Here is a 20,796-nt window from a genome sequence, read left to right as displayed (position 1 = left end):
TTCCTTGTCCCCATTACTACCTCTCCAGCGTCAGTTTCCAGTGGTCTGATATTCATTCTTGCCTCTCTTTTACACTTCATGTATGGAAGAAACTTTTGGCATCCTCTTTAACATTATTGGCTAGCTTACTTTGGTATTCCATCTTTACCTTCTTAATGACTTTTTTAGTTGCCTTCTGTTGATTTTTAAAAGCTTCTCAATTCTCTTACTTCTCACAATTTTTTCTCTGTTATGTGGATTTTATGTTGGCTTTGACTTCTCTTGTTAGCCACAGTTGTGTCATCTTGCCTTTAGAATACTTCTTCCTTTTTGGATGTATATATCCTGTGCCTTCCAAATTGCTTCCAGAAATTTCAGATCCCTGCCAATGCTCTTTTCCGATCAATCTTGGCCAACTCTTCTCTCATGCCTCTGGAATTCCCTTTACCCCACTGTAATACTGATACATTTGACTATCTACTCCTTCTCAAATATCAGGGTGAATTCGATCATGTTATGATCACTCTCCCCTAAGGGTTCTTTTACCTTGAGTTCTCTAACCATTTCTGCTTGACTGCACAAGACCCAATCCAGAATAGCTGATCCCCTAGTGGGCTCAACCACGAGCTGCTCTAAAAAACCATCTCGTAGGCATTCTAGTGTTACATTCCTCATGGAGATCTTGTGACTTTCTTGTGAGAATGATGTAATGGCCTTTTGGAGGACACCTGATGTAATTTTCCCGCCGATGTGAGGTCACGTGATGACATATTCACCACGGGTATAAAAGGGAAGACCCCTGGTGACGCAGTTAGTTTTCCAGTTAGAACGTCAATGAGATACTCTGCTCCGCTGCTTATTTGCATTATGACGCAGTTTTGATTTTAAACGGAGTTTTATGTTCTATTGTAAGGTACAGAAGTCTGAGCCGGCAGTTTGACCAATTGCTGCCGGGTTTGTTAATTTATCTTTTCAGTAACATTGGAGAGTGAAGACGGGACCCTGAAGGAGACGTTCGATGGGTTTGGAAAGGATCGACCATTATTGAATTCGTTCAAGAAAGTGATCTGCATGAGATAGCCGCTGCTAAAAAGGCAGCAGAAAAGGCTGTGCAGGATCTATTCTATGGAGGAGGAAGGTCAGTGCCTTTAAAAAACGTTTTATTTCCGTCGTTGTGAATCCTGTGGACAAGGCAGGATCCGACTGGGAGAAGCAGTGACGTCGTGTCTTCGAGGAATTTGTTACTTCATGAAAGTCTCTCCTAATTGACTGTATAAATCTCTTGGACTTTAAAATTTACCATTCGGGAAACTGTGTTTGAATTTATCGCTTTAAGAACTGGTTTCGCATTTATCACTTTAAGAACTAGTACTGAGTAGCGGTTTACTGAATGGCTACATAGCTGTTTACTTCCGGTTAGGATTTTCGTTTTTTCTTTCATTGTTTATCAGGGTTTAATAAATGCTTGTTTGTTTATAAATCTTGACTCGATATACTCATTGTTGACGATCACGTGACACCCTCCCTCCCCCTTGAGATCCAGCACCACCCTGATTTTCCCAATCTATCTATATATTGAAGTCCCCCATGACTATTGTAACACTGCCTATTTGGCACGCATTTTCTGTCTCCCACTGTAATTTGTAGGCCACATCCTTACTACTGTTTGGGTATCTGTATACAATTCCCATCAGGGTCTTTTTATGCTTGACTCTGTTCACAATCATTCAACATCTTCCGACCCTATATCACCTCTTTCTAATGATTTGATTTCATTTTTTACCAACGGATACAGATTGCCTTTGTTTGTAAACCAACTACCTCATCCTCAGCACTATCACTGTGCTTCCCACCCCACTGCCAAATTAGTTTAAAACCTTCTGAACAACCCTAGCAAATCTACCCACAAGGATATTGATCCCCCTCAGGTTCAGATGTAACCTGTTCCTTTTGTACAGGCCCTACCTCCCCAGAAGAGATCCCAATAATCCATAAATCTGAACCCCTGCCCCCTGCACCAGTTCCTCAGCCACGCACTCACCTGTCAAATCATCCTATTCTTACCCTCACTGGCACGTGGCACAGGCAGCAATCCAGAGATTATTACCCTGGAGGTCCTGTTTCTCAGCTTTCTTCAGGACCTCCTCTCCTTGCCTATCTACGTCATTGGTGCCAATATGCTCCAAGACCTCTGGCTGCTCACCCTTATCCTTAAGAATGCCTCAGACTCGATCCGAGATATCCCTGACTCTGGCACTAGGGAGGCAACATACCTTCCTGGTGTCTCTATCGTGTTCTCAGAATCTTGTCTCTATTCCTCTGACTAAGGAATATCCTCTCTACACTGCAGTCTGCTTCACCTCTCTGCTCTGCTGAGTCACTGCACTAAGTGCCAGGGATACGGTTACTGTGGCTCCTCCTCGGTAGGTCGACCTTACAACAGTATCTAAGGTTATATTCCTATCATCGAGCGGACCGGCCACAGGGGTACTCTGTGCATTTCCCCTCCTTCTCCTGACAGTCACCCAGTTACCTGTCTTCTGCAATCTAGGGGTAACTACCTCCCTGTAGCTCCTGTCTATGACCTCCTGATGAGTCGAAGGTCATCAAGCTGCAGCTCCGTTTCCTTAATTCATTCTCTCAGAAGCTGCAGGGTGGTAATCTCTGGATTGCTGCCTTTGATTGTGCCAGTGAGGGCAAGAATAGGATGATTTGGCAGGTGAACGTGTGGCTGAGGAACGGGTACAGCGGGCAGGAGTGAAGACCGAAAGAGAAAGTTGCCTCACCCAAGGTTGATGAGCCAAAGCCACCCTAAATACCAGCACACTCAAAAGAATGGCCACTCCACTTGCACCTGCGTTACTTTTATTCGCCCTTTCGAATGAATCCCTCTCTGTCGATTGGTTGCCACACAACTCAGAGAAACTGCCGTGAAGCTCTGCCTGTTAAACCTTGATCATGGAATTAAGAAAGGTACTGGATGACCTTCAAGGCTGGCATTGAAAAACTCAAACATATCAAGGGTAAAATAGTTAAATGAAAATGACACAAAGTTTTACAAGGTCTGTCAGGTTCCTTGTACCATCTGTGATAAAGTAGTCATTGAGCCAGATCGCTCAAAAATTTTTCCCATATAAATTAATGGTAATTGCTTCTTCGTTTTACACCATTTCAGCTTACAAACTATTTCATCGGAATGCTCTACCTTAACGGGGGAAATACGGGACATGGGCAGTCCCGTATGGGACAAACCAACTTAGCCCAATATACGGGATGTCCCGACTAATACGAGACAGTTGGCAACCCTACTTACTGACAGACACCTCACAGACTGTCTCAAACTGGCTGTAGTTATGAGCCAAATTTCAGGGAACTAGCAGAAAGTATTCAGCCCCAGTCACCACACTGAATGCAACAGTTGATTTTTATTCATTTATTTTTCGTGTTGAAATTAAATTAAATAATGAAACATAGAATTAAAGGTGTAGTAATGTGAGCATTATAAAAATAAGTAATACTAATTATGATAGTATTTCTGGGTTGCAGGGTTTTACTTCCAGTCTTTTCTATTGCGGTGCATGGCGGGGGAGCTACACACATGCGCACTGGGCAGAAAGAATGGAACTAAAACCCCGCAATCCGGAAGCAATCTCTCTTTACAAACAGTTTTCAGTAGTGAAAGTATTGCTATATCACCATTATCCTAATTAGTATTACTTATTTTTATAATGCTCACATTACAACAGTATTTGTGTATTTATTTTTCATTTTTTTCTGGATCTACTGGGAAAGTCTCAAAGATCGACCAGTTGCTGACCACTAATCTATAGGTTTCTTGTTTGTAGCTGATCCCCTAGTGGACTCAACCATGAGCTGCTCTTAAAAGCCATCACACAGGGAATGTTCCCTCTAAGGTGTGCATGTGCACACAACTTTTGCTACTAGTGCACAAAGGAATTTAAATGGTGCAAAAAAGCTGTCATCCTCTACCTCATTGGCATGTTAAGTATATTTCACGATTGTACACAATCACATTTCCTTTTCCGATTTCTGATGCAGACAGTGTTGACAAAGTGCAGTTTGTGATAATTTGTCTGCAGATTTTAGAACTGGCTTATTTATACTATCTTTATTGAAAAAATTATTGATTCTCTATGTCGAATTCCAAAGAAGCAAATGGAGTGAAATGCAGAACTGCTAGTTCATTTAATGCAGAATAGCTTAATGAAACAGTAGAAACTGCTACACTGAAAGCTCATGAGGTCAGGAATGTGTAGGTATGAGAAATATTTATGTACAATACAGAAACTGGAGTTATCTGTGTGTATTGTCGCAATGCAAAAGTTGTTGGAGGATTTGCAAATGGGAAGAAGTGGAATGATAATTGGAAGCTTGACTTTTTACAGCATAATTTAGCAAGCAAATCACAAATGTGCAAAAGCTCTGGCAAGAAAATCCTTCGTAACCTGCTACTTATATTTTATGACAGTGCAGATAAACGAGAGCAAAAACGATTAAACCCAGAGTAGGTCAAAGTTCTTATCGACTATTATTTTATTTCTTTAAAACGATGAACAACAACCTGGGCTTGGTAGTTTATTATCCTTAGAATAGCTTCAGGTTTACTTAAAAATTCAGTGCGTACATGTTGTCACCCGGCAAAAAAAATGCACAGCGCAAAATTTTTGCACACACTGGTCAATACAAATTAGAGGGAACATTGCTCAAAGGCATTCTAGAAATCCCCCTGGAATCCAGCACCAACATGATTTTCCTAATCTACCTGCATATCAAAATCCCCTATTGTTACTTTGCTCCTTTGGCATGCATTTTCTATCTCCTGTTGTAATTTGTAGACCATATCCTTATTACTGTTTAGGGGTCTGTATATAACTCCCATCAGCGTCTTTTTGCCCTTGCAGTTCCTTAACTCTGTTCACAATGATTCAACACCTTCTGACCCTTGGGTTCAGGTGTAACTTGTCCCTTTTGTACATGTCAACCCTTCTTGAGAAGAGATCCTATACAGCATAGTACCTTTGGTTTCCACTGTTGAATAAGCTGCCAGCAGTTGCTGACAAATATACATATGAATAGGATCTACATTCTGAATTTAACTGGGTCTTCCCATTATGGTGCTTGCTATGAAAAAGAAAGATGTAAAACAACAACATCATAAAAGGCCTACAGATTCCTACCCGCTGATTCTTTTCATATTCTGCTATTCTCTCCATTTCTTCATTGAAATTTTCTATGTTTTTCTTTCGCCTTTCCTCCCAATCCTGGTTTAAAAAGCAAAGACAGAATTAGATGTGAGTATATTTTCCATCATTCTGAGGGATGAGCTGTCAGAATCCCAGAGACCAGAGTTTGAATTCTACCATAGCAGTAACAAAATAAAATCTAAGATTTAAGAAAAGACTGGTCTCAGTAATGTAAGCTATGTAATTACCCAACTCTTGCAAAAAAAATCTGCTTCCCAAACCCTTTTAGCAGGTATTTTGAATTATAAACAACTGCTATCTTTGATTGGGGGAAGATCTGTAACTGAGAGGCAGTGCAATCTTCTTTCCAAGTACAGGATTACTAGGTTTAAAACCTGCACTGTTGAGTCAGTATTGAGTATTTTTTCTACTGGTACTTTAAAGTTTATTTGCATAATTACAGCAAGTCTTCTGGTAACATGGTCTTTCCCACCTCACTGGTGAAATCACGATATTTTGTATCTTTTGGGCAGTTTGCTCTTTACACAGATATCAGTCACCTTACTCCACTTCTTAGCAATAACAAAAACAGTAAGGTTAGTTCAGCTAAACTAAACCAAAATGTTTGGCAGCTTAGCAGATCAAGCAAAATCCATTGGCAGAGAAAAAGTTAAATGTTTTAGATTAAAGACCCTACCTAAAAACTGGAAAAATGAAAAAAAACTAAATGCAATTATTGTTTGATGAGCCACGATTAAAAATGGTGGTGCAAAGGAAATGGCCCCTGTACAGGAGGCCAAGATTGGAGGAATGCAGGAAGTCAATAGCTTACAATAGCAGGTCGTCACAAATTGACAAATGGCTCAAATTCTTGGATGGATTGCAACACAGAAGATTTATAATAACATTAGAAGTCACTAAAAAGGCAAGTTTTTCCACTGGATCACTCAAAAATATTCATATTCAATTATTTTTAAATGATGCAATTGAAATTGTAATTAGTTATAATTAGCTTTTTACAATTTAATTAAATTGACTACTTATAGGGGATCTATTGCAATCAATCCTAGTATCCAGTCACATTGGAAGAGCAAAATCCACTTCTTTTTCCCATACGCATCAAAATTCTTATCGTTTATTGTAATGTTATGTGCAAGTCTTTGCTCAAATTCAATCTTCTCCGTTATGAGCTATTTAGTATTTCATTGCTGGTTCCCAACCCCTCCGATCTGTCATTTATTTAATCAGTGATACAGCATGGAGTAGTTCCTTCCCGCAACATCACCCCAGCAACCCCTGACAAATTTAATTAACTCTAACCTAATCACAGGACAATTTACAATGACCAATTAACCTACTCTGTACGTCTTTGGCCTGTTGATGGAAACTGGATAATCCAGAAAAGCACCCATGCATTCCACAGAGAGAACATACACTGGAATTGAACACCAAACTTGGAACACTCTGTGCCGTAATAGCTTTGCACTAACTGCTGCGGTACCATGGTGCCCAAATTATCAGCCCCTACTATTGTTACCTGTCTCTATTGTTACCTGAGTAGCTTGTGAACATGATGTAATTGTCTTGTGATATTGGCATGATGTAAGTGTCTCGTGATATTAGTATGATGTAATGGTCGTGATAGTGGAATGATATGATGTCACGTGATGGCATGTTCCAATCGGTATAAAAGGGGAGACCGCAATTGGTTGAGTAGTTGTTTTGTTGGGGAGTCACAGTGGGTGGTTACATAATCAAGGAAAGAGAGAGAGTGAAAGTGAAGAATTTGCCAGCTTCGTACGAACCCAAAAAATCACCGGCGTGCTGTGTGCCTTGAATGTGACTGACATTTGGTATGGTCCATATGGGTATTGTGGCACACACTTTTGGTTAACCCCTGCATGATCTCAGGTGTTGTGTGTTGACCACCTCCTGCGAAAGGTCAGTTACTGTGAGAAATTTTATTCTTCGTGATTTCTTCGGACAAGGGATTTCTCAGCTGGGATCTGTGTCAGCAGTTTCGTCTTTTCTTTATCGCTGGTTCGGGAAGTCTCTCCTCTCATTTATTTCATAAATCACTTGGACTCTTTGAACCACCATCTTAAGACTGTGTTTGAGTAAGATCTGTTAAGAATTGTCTTCAAGTTCTACTGTTTGATAACTAAAGATATATAACATTGTTAACCTCCGTTTAAGTTAGTCGTTTGTTTACTGTTCTATGTTTTTGAGTAGAGGTTAATAAATTTCATTGTTTATTTATAAAAACCCAACTCAATTTCATATCTATTGCTGCTGATGTGTAACACTATCTTGTATGTCTACTTTCAATTTAACATTATCCATGAGCCTCTTTCTCATGGAGTGTATTGTGCAGGGTTAATCTTTATGCTTGTCAACACCATGGCCTTGAACGTAACACAACTGATGCAGGAGCTTTGATTTGTACTGTAGGAATACAGTTGAGGGAACAGGAAAGTTAGGTGAACACAGGAGTGGGACCCGTGAAGAGTAGTGACAATTGATGACTGGTTCTGGTTTGGTGGTTTGAGCTGGTGTTGTGTATTGCTCCACTTACCACAGCATTTCATATCAGTGGAGAGGGTATAAAAATAGAGTGGTCAGGGGGCTTAAGGTAGTTTTTTGGGTCCTCGCTTTCTAATTTGGACATATTTCTGATGGGTGTTATTGGTGCAACTGTTTGAATATCTCCCACTGCTCATCCACTGACCTATCTCTTAATTTATTTACCCAATCCACTTTAAACAACCCCATCATCACACTCATAAAAAAGCCTTTGACTCCACTAATAAGACCAAACTGCAGAACATCTTCCTCAAGTTTTCCTGTCCTCTTAAATTCACTTCCATTTGATTTAAGCTTAATAATAATTAATATCATTACCAGAAATAATAGCTCCTCGCTGACAATCAACACTGGTGCACCTCAAGGATATGTGCTTAGCCCACTGCTCTACATTCTTTCCACCTACGACCTTGTGGCTAGACACAGCCAAATGCCATCTTTGACTTTGCCGACAACACAACTATTGTTGGCTGAATTTCAGATGGTGATGAGAAGACGTACAGGAGCGAGAGAGGTCAGTTGGTCAAGTGGTATCGCAATAACTACCTTACACTCACTGTTAGTAAGACCAAGGAATTGATTGTGGACTTCAGGAAGAAGAAGTCCAGGGAACACACACCAGTCCTCACTGAGGAGTCAAAGGAAAGGGTGAGCAGTTTCAAGTTCTTTGGTGTCAACGTCTCTGAAGATCTATCCTAGGCCTAGCATATTGATGCAATTACAAAGAATGCACAACAGTGGCTATATTTCATTAGGTGTTTGAAGACCATAAGATAAAGGAGCAGAAATAGACCATTTAGCCCATTGAGTCTATTCCACCATTTCATCATAGCTGATCCATTTCCCTCTCAGCCCCAAGCTCCTACTTTCTCCCCACATCCCTTCATGCCCTGACTAATCAAGAATTTTTCACCTTCTGCTTTAAATATACCCAATGACTTGCCCTCCACAGCTGCCTATGGTAATGAATTCAGCAGATTCACCACTCTTTGGCAGAAGTAATTCCTCCTCATCTCCTTTCTAAAAGGACGTCCCTCTATTCTGAGGTTGAGTCCTCTGTTCTTAGATTTCTCCACCATAGGGAACATCCTCACCACATCCACTCTGTCTAGGCTTTTCAACATTCAATAGGTTTCATTGAGTTCATCCATCACTTTTCTGAATTCCAGTGAATAGAGGCCGAAAGCCATCAATTGTGTTTGAACTCTCTCCAATGCCAGCAAATCTTTTCTAAGATAAGGGGAATAAAACTGCTCACAAAACTCCAAGTGAGGCCTCACCAACACTTTTTAAAGCCTCAACATTATATCCTTGCTTTTACAGTACAGCTCGACCTTCTATAATCCAGCACCATTGGGACCTGAGGAGTGCCGGATTAGTGAAAATGCCAAACTACAGAAGGATCACATTAAGCAATAGCTAAGCACTTCATCATATCTTTAAAATATCAAAGGATTCAAAGGTTCATTTAATGTCAGAGAAATGTATTCAATATACATCCTGAAATGCTTTTTCTTTGCAACCATCTACAAAAACAGAGGAGTGTCCCAAAGAATGAACGATAGTTAAATGTTAGAACCCCTAAGTTCCCCCCCCCCCCCCCGCTGCCTTCCCTCCCGCGCGTAAGTGGCAGCGAGCAACAGTCCCCTCTCCCCACCGGCAAAAAATAAAGTGCACCCACTACCAGCACTCAAGCATGAGCTAAGCAATAGCAAAGACACAGACTTGCAGTTACCCCAAAGACTACATTGCACTCGCAGTTACTGAGGTAATCCTCATTAGTTTCTTTTCCTCCGCTTAGTAATATGCTTAAATTCAGCGGGTCACCACTTCTGATCTGAGGTCGCAGGCAGAAGAGAACGGAGCGCTGGCCGGGTGACGCCGGAGGGCAGTGCACGACTGCCGCAGGTGGGCGAGAAGGCAGACCGACCCAGCGCGCACCAGCTACCCAGCCACTGGTGGGTGCCGGGCGGCTGTGCCCCATGCAAATGTATTAATAAATGCAGAAAAACAAGCAGGAATCGCCTATCTGTGCTTACAAGAGTGCGCCAACACGTAAACAGATCTAGTGCAACCAAAACAACACGCAGCAGATTGGTACAATGGCCCGGAAAATTTGAAATTAGTTGCGCGGAAAATTTGAAATCAGTGCGGATTATCGAAGGAACCAGATTACAGGTAGTCGGATTAGTGAAGGTCGACCTATATATTCTAATCCTCTCAAAATGAATCCTAATATTGTACTTGCCTTCTTCACCACTGATTCAACGTGCAAATTAACCTTTAGGGAATCCTACATGAGGAATCCCAACTCCCTTTGTATAGTTTTGAATTTTTTCTCCTTTTAGAAAATAGTCTATGCTTTTATTTCTTCTACTAAAGTGCATGACCATACACTTCCTGACAATATTACATCTGCCACTTCTTTGCCCATTACCTAATCTGTCCAACTCCTTCTATCGCCTCTCTGCTTCCTCAGCACTACCTGCCCCTCCGCTGTTATTCATATCATCTGCAAACTTGGCCATAAAGCCATCAATTCCTCCATCGAAATCTTTGACATATAATGTAAAAAGAAGCAGTCCCAACATATATCCCTGTAGAATACTACTAGTCACCGGCAGCCAACCAGAAAAGGCACCCTTTATTCTCACTCTTTCCTTCCAGCTAATCAGCCAACGCTCTGTCTATGCTTGTATCTTTCCTGTAATACCACAGGCTCTAACTCGTTCCAGCAGCCTCATGTGTGGCACCTTGGCAAAGACTTTCTGAAAACCCAAGTACACAATGTCTACCTATTCTCCTTTATCTATCCTGCTTGTTGTTTCTTCAAAGAATTTCAACTGATTTTTCCATCAGGAAACCATGCTGATTACAGCCGTTTTTATCATGCGCCTCCAAGTACCCTGAAAGCACAAACTTAACAATCGACTCCAACATCTTCCCACCACTGAGGTCAAACTAACTGGCCTATAATTTCCTTTCTTCTGCCTCTCTTCCTTCTCGAAGAGTGGGGTGACATTTGCAATTTTCCAGTCCTCCGGAACCATGCCAGAATCAATTGATTCTTGAAAGCAAAACGCTGGTGGAATGCAGCAGGCCAGGCAGCATCTATAGGAAGAGGTACAGTCGACGTTTCAGGCCAAGATCCTTCATCACGACTAACTGAAAGAAGAGAAAGAAAAAGAGATTTGAAAGTGGGTGGGGGAGGGGAGATCTGAAATGATAGGAGAAAACAGGAGGGGGAGGGATGGAGCTAAGAGCTGGAAAGTTGATTGGCGAAAAGGATACAAGGCTGGAGAAGAGAGAGGATCATGGGACGGGAGGCCTTGGGGGAAAGAAAGGGGGAGGGGAGCACCAGAGGAAGATATAGTGAGAGGGACAGAAGGAGAAAAAAAAGAGAGAAAGGAAGGGGAAAAATATAATGGTTTCCTTAAGGGAAAATCTTGCCTGACAAATCAGCTGGAATAATTAGAGGAAATAACAAGCAGGATAGATAATGGAGAATTAGTGGATGTTGCGTATTTAGATTTTCAGAAGGTCTTTGACAAGGCACCACACGAGGCTGCTGGAAGTTAAGAGCCCATGGTATTACAGGAAAGATACAAGCACGGATAGATGCCTCCACAATCTCTTCAGCCACTGCTTTCAGAACCCTGAGGTGTAGACCACCTAGCCCAGGTGGCTCATCTGCCCTCAGACATTTCAGTTTCCCAAGAACCTTCTCCCTAGTAATGGCAACTTCACACGATTCTGCCCTTTGACTCTCTCGAACTTCTAGCATACTGCTAGTGTCTTCCACAGTGAAGAATGATGCAAAATACTTAGCTAGTTTATTTGTCATTTCTGTGTCCCCCAGTACTACCACTCCTCCATCATTTTCCAGCTGTCTGATATCCATTCTTGCTTCTCCTTTACACTTTATGTATCTGAAGAAACTTTTAGTATCCTCTTTAATAATATTAGCAGGCTTTGTATTCCATCTTTACCTTCTTAATGACTTTTTAGTTGCCTTCTGTTGGTTTTTAAAAGCTTACCCATCCTCGAACTTCCCACTAATATTTGCTCCATTATATGCCCTCTCTTTGGCTTTGGCTTCTCATGTCTCCCATGGTTGTGACATCCTGCCATAAGAACACTATTTCTGCACCTTCAGAACTGGTCCCAGAAATTCCAGCCACTGCTGCTCTGTCATCATTTCTGCTCGTGTTCCTTTCCAATCAATGTTGGTCAGCTTCTCTCTCATGCCTCTGTAATTCCCTTTACTCTACTGTGATACTGATGCATCTGACTTTAGCTTCTCCTCCTGAAATTGCAGGGTGAATTCTATCATATTGTGATCACTGGACTCTCAGCATTCTTTTACCTTAGTGTAAAGGTCTACGTCAATTATCTCTAGCCAATTCTGGTTCATAGCACAACACCCAATCCAGAATAGCTGATCCCCTAGTCAGCTCAACCACAAGTTGCTCTTGAAAGACATCTCGTAGGCATTCTAGAAATTCCCCCTCTTAGAATTCAGCATCAATCTGATTTTCCCCATCTACCTCCATATTGAAATCCCCCATGACTATCGTAACATTTTCCTTTTGACATGCATTTTTTATTTCCCTTGTAATTTGTTGACCACATCTTTACTACTGTTTGGGGCTCTGTATACACCTCCCATCAAGGTAATTTTACCCTTGCAGTTCGTCGAGACATAGAAAACCTACAGCACAATACAGGCCCTTCGGCCCACAAAGCTGTGTCGAACGTGTCCTTACCTTAGAACTACCTAGGCTTAACCATAGCCCTCTATTTTTCTAACTCCATGTACCTATCCAGGAGTCTCTGAAAAGACCCTATTGTTTCCACCTCCACCACCACCAGCAGCCCATTCCACGCACTCACCACTCTCTGCGTAAAAAACTTACCCCGACATCTCTTCTGTACCTACTTCCAATCACCTTAACACTATGCCCTCTCGTGCTAGCCATTTCAGCCCTGGGAAGAAGCCTCTGACTATCCACACGATCAATGCTTCTCATTCTCTTGTACACCTAAGTTCCTTAGCTCTACCCCTAATGATTCTATACCTTCCAATCCTATGTCACCTCTTTCTAATGATTTGATTTCATTTTTTTTTAAACCATCGGAGCTACCCCACCCCCTCTGCCTACCTACCTGTCCTTTCTATACACTGTGAATCCTTGGACGTAAAGCTCCCAGCTATAATCTTCTTTCAGCCACGTCAAACATGCCAATCTGTAACTGTGCTGCATGTTAATTTCACTTATTCTGTATACTGTGTGCATTCAAATATAACACCTTTAATCCTGTATTCACCTTTTTTGATTTTGTCCACCTTTTACGTTACAACTGTTGACAGCGATTTCACCCTATCATCAACCTCTCCTTGCTAGGTCTGTTTGTAAACCAACTAGCCTTCTTCAGCACTATCACTCCGGTTCCCATCCCCTTGCCAAATTAGTTTAAACCCTCCTGAATAGCTCCAGCAAACCTACCCACAAGGATATTGATCCTCCTCGGGTTCAGGTGTAAAGTCGTACCTTCCCCAGAACAGATCCCCAATGATCCAGAAATCTGAAACCCTGCCCACTGCACCAAATATCACCGCCCTCAATGGCATGTGGCACAGACAGAAACAACAACAACAGAATGTAGAATAAAGTGTAGCAGTTATAGAGAAAGTGCAGTACAGGCAGACAATAACAAGGTAGATTATGGGTTCAAGAATCCATTTTATCATACTAAAGGGCCATTCTTATAACAGTGGGATAAAAAACCTGAGCCTGGTAGTATGTGCTTCCAAGTTTTTGAATCTTCTTCCCATAGGAGAGGGGAGAAGAGAGAAAGCCTGGGGTGGGTGGGATGTTTGATTATGCCACCAAGGCAGCAAGAAGCATAGACAGAGTCCACAGAGTGGGAGCTGGTTTCCATGATGTTCTGAATTCTATCCATAACTCTCTGCAGTTTTTGATTTAAAAGGCAGGAGGGTACAGTATTGTTTGAAGCTGAATATGTGAGATTCTGCAGATACTGGAAATCCAGAGCAACAGCCAGACAATGCTGGAGGAACTCAGCAGGTCAGGCATCATCTATGGAAGGAAGTAAACAATTGCCATTTCAAACCAAGACCCTTCATCAGGACCTTCCCCAATTTTGAGAAAGGGTCTCTTATTTGATATAATGACTCCTTCCTCTCTTTCCTCTTGACTGGCTGAGTCCTTCCAGCATTTCTGATTTTTGTTAGGGAGAGGACCTTTCTCTTGAGGATGGCGAGGGCATAGCCCATCGTTTTATATGTGTACAGCATATGAACAATCAGTGATGGCTTGAAGTTAGTGTGAACACAAGCATCTCCCCATTCTACAGACATTTTTATTTCAGATTTCAGCATTATGCAGCTTAACACATCATGGAAGCCTGCCTGCCCCTCTATTGACTCTGTCTATACTTTTTGCTGTCTCATTAAAGCTGCCAGCATAATCAAAGACTCCACCCACCTGGACATTCTCTCTTCTCCCCACTCACATTGGGAGGAACAAAAGCCGGAAAGCCTGCATAGCCAGGCTTAAGGAAAGTTTCTATCCCACTTTTAAGACTATTGAGCAATTTCCTAGTACAGTAAGGTAGATGCTTGACCTTAAAACCAAACTTGTTATGACTTTGCACCTTATTATCTACTTGCTCTGCACTTTTCTCAGTAATTGTAACACCTTATCTGCACTGTTATTGTACGACATCACGCACCATTGTAATGAATTGATCTGTATGAATAGAATACAAAATACAATTTTCACTGTTCCTTGGTACATATGATAGTAATAAACCAATTTACCAATTTGTTTTCCAGTGATCTTCCCCCAACTTGCCCAAACTGCACCACAATGCCCTTCTTCAATAAAGATTTACTTCAGACCCAAGAAAACATGGACCACTTTTCATATTTCAGGAACTAGCTCTTTAATGATGAAATTCACAATAGCCTTCAATGCACTGGCACAGCCTTTTGTTGATTGAGGAAAAGGATATTTAAAGATCAAGACCTCAGACAGCACAAAACTTAATCAACCAGGCTGCACTGATCACAGACTTCTTTGGTGCTTCTAAGGCCATCACCTCAAGGCAATGAATTGAAATCACCAAGGCTGTCTCTATAAAATCATCCAGATTTACTGGAAGAATAAACAAATCAATGTCTGCGTCTTTTCTCAGCCAATATACCGAGTGTTGTAATCCTAACTACATTCAGTCCATTATAATGGATAGATCAAGTTGATTACATGCCCAGTAGCACATTCCTAAAACATACTCTATTGCAAGCTGTCAGAGGAAAGATTACATTTGAGGATGTGGTCGAAACCCTTCTTAAAAAAAATACAACATTCCCACAGGTTCCTAGGAACCTCTCTTAAGATAATTGCTCAAACTGGAGGAAGACCATTTAGAGATGGTATTGAAAACCTGAAACCAAACAATAAGAACCCACAGAAGCCTTGGTAAGCAGTGGAAGAAGGGCACCAAACCACAAACTAACCACCTATCCAACCATTCTCTGTGCCCCTGTCTGTGGAAGACTCTACATTGGCCTGCTCAGAACTTTACCTCAGCAATGTCTTTTCATTTATCTTCTGCTCACAGACATACATATTAGCACTGCTGCCATCCAAAGCAATGCTAGTTCACTCAAAACTATGCAAAAACAAATAAAATAATTCACTTGCAGATGGATGCTAAGTGCCTTATCGGTCTAAATGCCAATAATACCTTTCAACTTTCTGTAAATCAGTCTCCCAGATATTCACCATTCTTTCCATGTAACAGAGCTTTTGATTTTATCTTGAAAGAAAATGATAGCAGTAGTAATAAGCATTTCTCATGCACCCATTGTGGTTTCAGACACACAATTTAGATTTCCCGTACATTAGCAGCATATTTATTGGCAACTAACTATGTCTTTAGAAAAACAGAAATCAAGAGATAAAACTAGATAAATGACATTATTTCTAAAAAAAATCATTATTATTTTGTTGCAATTTCACAAGATTAGTTTTACTTTCTTAATTGCTTACCACCAATCATGAACATTCAATGCTTCCAAGTGCAGATGGCCTGCTCAAATACTTTTGCATCAGGAGGCACAACATTTCTTTAGCAAATTTATAAAGATACTAATATTATTATTTCTCAATTAACCTATTTCAGATGCAAACTACCATAGATATTATTTCTGCCAAGGTTTTATTGCAATTATTCTTCAAAGGGTCTAACTAGTATTAAAGAATGAGACAGTGGATTAATGGTAAAAAGACACAAGAGACTGCAGAAGCCGGGATTTGGAGCAATAAAATGTGCACTAGACGAGATGAACAGGTCAGGCAACATCTGTGGAAGGAAATGAACAGTTTGGTGGTGAGATCCTTTATCTGGGTAATGGAAAAGATGTTATTTCCGTGGTGTAAGAAATAGAAGGAACTATTCCTTAATAAGAATTGATTTCCACTAATAACACATTTCTACACTGATGGCCTGGTTAGCTGAATGGAACAGTGGGAAATGGAATTGAATCCAGAGAAGTGTGAGCTATACCTGTACTGTGTTGAATTATTAGAGGACATCTGATCCTGAAGTATGAACACCTATAGCCACTGTATTAAAAAAAAGATACCCATTTAAGCTGCATGCTGCTGTGGTAGGAACAAGTGAAATCCTCTGCCTTTTGCTCACTCTCCTGTGATCTGTGTATAGAGTGAATCATGAGCCATTGTGGAGTGGCCATTGTAGGAGTGGCCACATTGTAAGAGTGGGACAAGAAGCTTTGGAGAGAACCAGGTAAAACCACCAGCCTTTCTTCTTTACACTTCTCCGACAAGAGTAGTTGAGATTTAAATTTGGTTAGTAATAACATAGTTTTCTACTACTTCTTAAGCAAGTCAAACTTTTTCCTCAAAGCTTTACTCATGGCAGGCTGCCAGGGTCCTGATGATTACACATTTAAGAAGTGTGTCCAGCTGTAGCTCCTGACAGACCACATGAAGGCAATGGAGCTATGCATGATAGATTCAGCATGCAGCATCCACACCATTGAAAACATTGTGCATAACATGATTAATAGGATATTCTCACTGCTGGTTAACAGCCGAAGGAAGTATAGGGAATGAGTGTCAGCAGGCAGAGCAGTTGCTGAAGTTAGTGTGGTCATCTCTCACAAAAACAGTTATGTTGCTTTTCTATACAAAAAAGCCAAGTGCAAAAGACACAAAGAATACTGGATTCTAAAACTACCATGCCTTTAAAAAAAACAACTCACTGGTAGAAGTAGTCTATAGGTCACCAAATAATAACACTACAGTGGCAGAGGAAATAAACCAAAAATATTGCCAGATGTCACAGGGCACTTCAATTTGCACCTAAATTATGTGTATCAGTTGGTCTAGGCAGTCTTGAGGAAGAATTCATAAGATAGCTCTCCTAAACAGCATGTTACTGAACCTACAAGGGAACACGTTATCTTACATCTGGTCCTGTGCTATGAGACAGGTAAAAATTAATGATTTTGAGGTGGGGAATCCTATTGGAAAGAGTGATCACAGTATGAATGAATGTCTCATACAAATGGAGGGTGCACTAGTTCAATCCAAAACTAGTGCACTTTGCCCAAGTATGGAAGACTACAATGGGATGAGGGAGAGCTGTCTATCACAGACAGGGAACACAGGCTATATGGTAGGACAGTTGAGGAACAGTGGAAGACTTTCAAAGAGATTTTTCACCGTGCTTAACTAAAGTATATTGCAAGGAAAGCAAGGGACTTTGATAACTAAGGAAATAAAGGAAGGCATCAAACTAAAAGCTCATACATACTTAGTCACCAGGAGTAGTGGGACACTAGAAGATTAGGAACTCTTTAAAAACACAAAAAAAAACACTAAGCAAGCAAAAAGGGAAGATAGATTATGAAAGTAAACTCACACAAGATGTAAAAACAGATAGTAAAAGCTTTTATATTTACATAAAGCAGAAAAGGGTAGCTAGAGTGAACATAGGTCCTTTGTAGGACAAGAAGGCAGAATTAATAGTGGATAATGTCAAAATAGATGAGACTGAACAAATATCTTGAGTCAGCTTTCAGAGTGGAGAACACATCTAACATTCCAATGAGAGATGTTATGCATGCATTGGCAAATGAGGTCCTTGTTATAATTGTCATCACTAAAGAGGTAGCGCTGAGCAAGTTAGTAGGCCTAAAAATAAATAAGTCCCCTGACTTATTGCATCCCAGGTACTGTGCAAAATGGTATAAGTTGTAATAGAGGAGTCTGTAATATTTTACCAGATTTTTCTGGATCCTGGGCAGATGCCAACAGATTGGAAGACAGGAAATATCACATCACTATTTTAAAAATGATAGGTAACTATGGGCCAGTTAGCTTAACATTTCTTCTCAGAAAAATGCTTGAAGCTATATTTAAGGAGAAACTAGACAACGGGGTGACCCGTTGGGGCACCCTTTGAGAGAAGGGTAGTGCAGTCTGATGTGACCAGAATGAACATTAAATTTTCCTGAATGCTATTGGTATCGCTTTGCTTTGGAAACTGAAGTATAAAACCTCAGTTTATTAAAGAAGAATGACGCGTAGCAAAGCAAATATAGCTCCTCCTCATTTAACGAAGGACACTTTTGATGGTATCATTTCTGGTTTATCTGCCACTCTCGTACCTCTCATTGTCATTCTGGAGACATGCAGTCCTTTCATCCCCCATCTCTTCATCTCTTCTGCTGTTTGTTCTTTGTCTCTGATCCTGGAGACTGCATTTTTCAGCTCCTTTGTCTCTTCCTCTCTCCTCCTTGAGTGCCTGTTTTTGTCATTCTGGAGATGTGCAGCCCTTTCATCCCCCGTCTCTTCATCTCTTCTGCTGTTTGTTGTTTGTCTCTGATCCTGGAGAAGTACATGCCTCTCCTCCTCTGTCCCTTCCTTCTCTCATCTTTTTTTGTCCTGATTCTTTGATCCTGGAGTCGTGTGGCCCTGGCCTCATCCGATTCTTGTTCTCTTCCTCTCTTTGCTGCTTCCCGACGACGTTTGGTGTCATCTCTTGACCATAATGTCCCCCTTCCCTTTCCACACGGCATAATTAGGCTGACCTTTTTTTTTACCCTAATGCTGGATAGACGATACGAAGCACTAATGCCAAAGGATGCTGATTATTCTTGATGATGTGGTTGGCGCTGTCCTAAATGGACATGATATAGTCACCACTGTCCTTTGACTGCAGCAAAGAGTTTTATGGATGTCTTAAAGTATGTCATTATAATAAGATTTAATTATCTCTTATTGCTGGGTGGCAGTCAGATCCGTCCCAATCCTGCACATGCTGATGGTGATTAGCAGAATGTCACCCCTCGAAATAGAGCTGCCCTGCCCTTTTGCTCTGGTAGGGTTGCTGCTGAGGCTGGCCATGCGCATGCGTCAGGCTGTCGCGTCCTGATTTCCATGATGGGCGATCGGGTCTCGGGTGAAAGCCAGCCTGTTGAATGAGCAATTTTATACGAATATATAACCCTGAAGTTTGCCTGCATTCTGTAAGTTAGCGCATTTTAATTTGATTTAGCCAAAAAAAGTGCCGCTTTAGTGCATCGTTTGTACTAATTGGAGATCACAAACAGACAGAGCATGAGAATGTTAGTAGTATATAGATAGCAAGGCACCTGGGTTACATCAGGCAGACAGAGCATGGATTCAGGAAGGGCAGATCCTGTTTGACAAACCTACTGCAGTTCTTTGAGGATAAAACAAGTACAGTGGATAGAGGGGAACAGGTGGATGGTGTGACATCCATAAAATAATGATGAATATCGTTGGGGGTAATATATCAACACAGATAGAGGATTGGCTAACCAAGAGAATACAGAGAGTTAGGATAAATGGGTGTTTCTCTGGATGGCAGTCAGTGATGGGCACAGGGGTTGGTGCTGGGCGTGCAACTGCTCATGATATACATTAATGATTTGGAAGATAGGAGTTATGTAGATTATCTAAGTTTGCTGATGACACTAAATTAAAGTGGAAAAGCAAATTGCACAGAGGACATGCAGAGAAATATAGGTTAGGTGAGTGGGCAAGGGTCTGGTAGATGGAAGACAATGACGGTAAATGTAAGGTCAACCACTTTAGAAGGAAAACTAGAAGATCAGATTATTATTTAAATAGTGAAAAACTACAGCATATTCTTGTGCAGAGGGACTTGGGAGCACTGGTGCATGAATTGCACAAGGGTTGGTTTGCAGGTGCAGCAGCTTATCAAGAAGGCAAATAGAATGTTTGCCTTCTTTGCTGGAGGGATTGAATTTAAGAGCAGAAATGTTTTGCTGCAACTGTACAGAGCATAGATGCTGACTGCAACTTTAGTACTTTATGCAGTACTCTCTTCACTTGAGAAAGGATATATTGGCTTTGGAGGTAATACAGAGGAGGTTCACCCAAAGAGGACAGGGTTCACCAATGAGATTGACTCATCTGGTATTAAAACTCATTAGAATGCAGAAGAATGAGAGGGGATCATATAGATGCATACAAAATTACAAAAGCTATAAATACATAAGATAGAGACAGGAAGGTTGTTTCCACTGGTAGGTGACACTAGAACCAGGGGACATAGCCTTAAGTTCAAGGAAGTACATTTAGGACAGATATGAGAAGGAACTGCTTTTCTCAGACAGTATTGAATCAGTGGAATTCTCAGTGCATGGAAGCACTAGAGACAATCTATTTAGATATGTTTATGGCATGGATAAATAGACTTCCGCATTGTAGGAGAATTAAGGGCTATGGAAAAAGAGCAAGTAGGTGGAGTTGATCAGATTCAATGACAGAGCAGGCTCAGCAGGTGAGATGGCCTACTTATGCTCCTCTTTCTTATGATTTTATCAGGAATAGTGCAGAAACCACCTCTGAGAGGTGCCATTGAGCAGACTTGGCCATGCAGTGCAGCCACTTAGCACTGAGATGTGAGGCACAAGGCTGCT

The 20,796-nt window shown here is 41.1% G+C and overlaps 1 protein-coding gene across 1 annotated transcript in view; it reads right to left on the bottom strand.

Moving 5' to 3' along the window:
• The window catches only part of LOC140200692 (uncharacterized), a 409,587-nt gene that overhangs the window by 170,114 nt on the left and 218,677 nt on the right, over positions 1–20,796 (bottom strand). The window contains exon 7 of the mRNA XM_072264267.1: positions 5,178–5,261. Coding sequence (XP_072120368.1) covers positions 5,178–5,261 — 84 coding nt within the window. The remainder of the gene's footprint in view (positions 1–5,177; positions 5,262–20,796) is intronic.

This window comes from Mobula birostris, chromosome 1 (assembly GCF_030028105.1).
Source record: "Mobula birostris isolate sMobBir1 chromosome 1, sMobBir1.hap1, whole genome shotgun sequence".
Taxonomy (NCBI): Eukaryota; Metazoa; Chordata; class Chondrichthyes; order Myliobatiformes; family Myliobatidae; genus Mobula; species Mobula birostris.
This window is presented reverse-complemented; position numbering and strand designations above follow the sequence as displayed.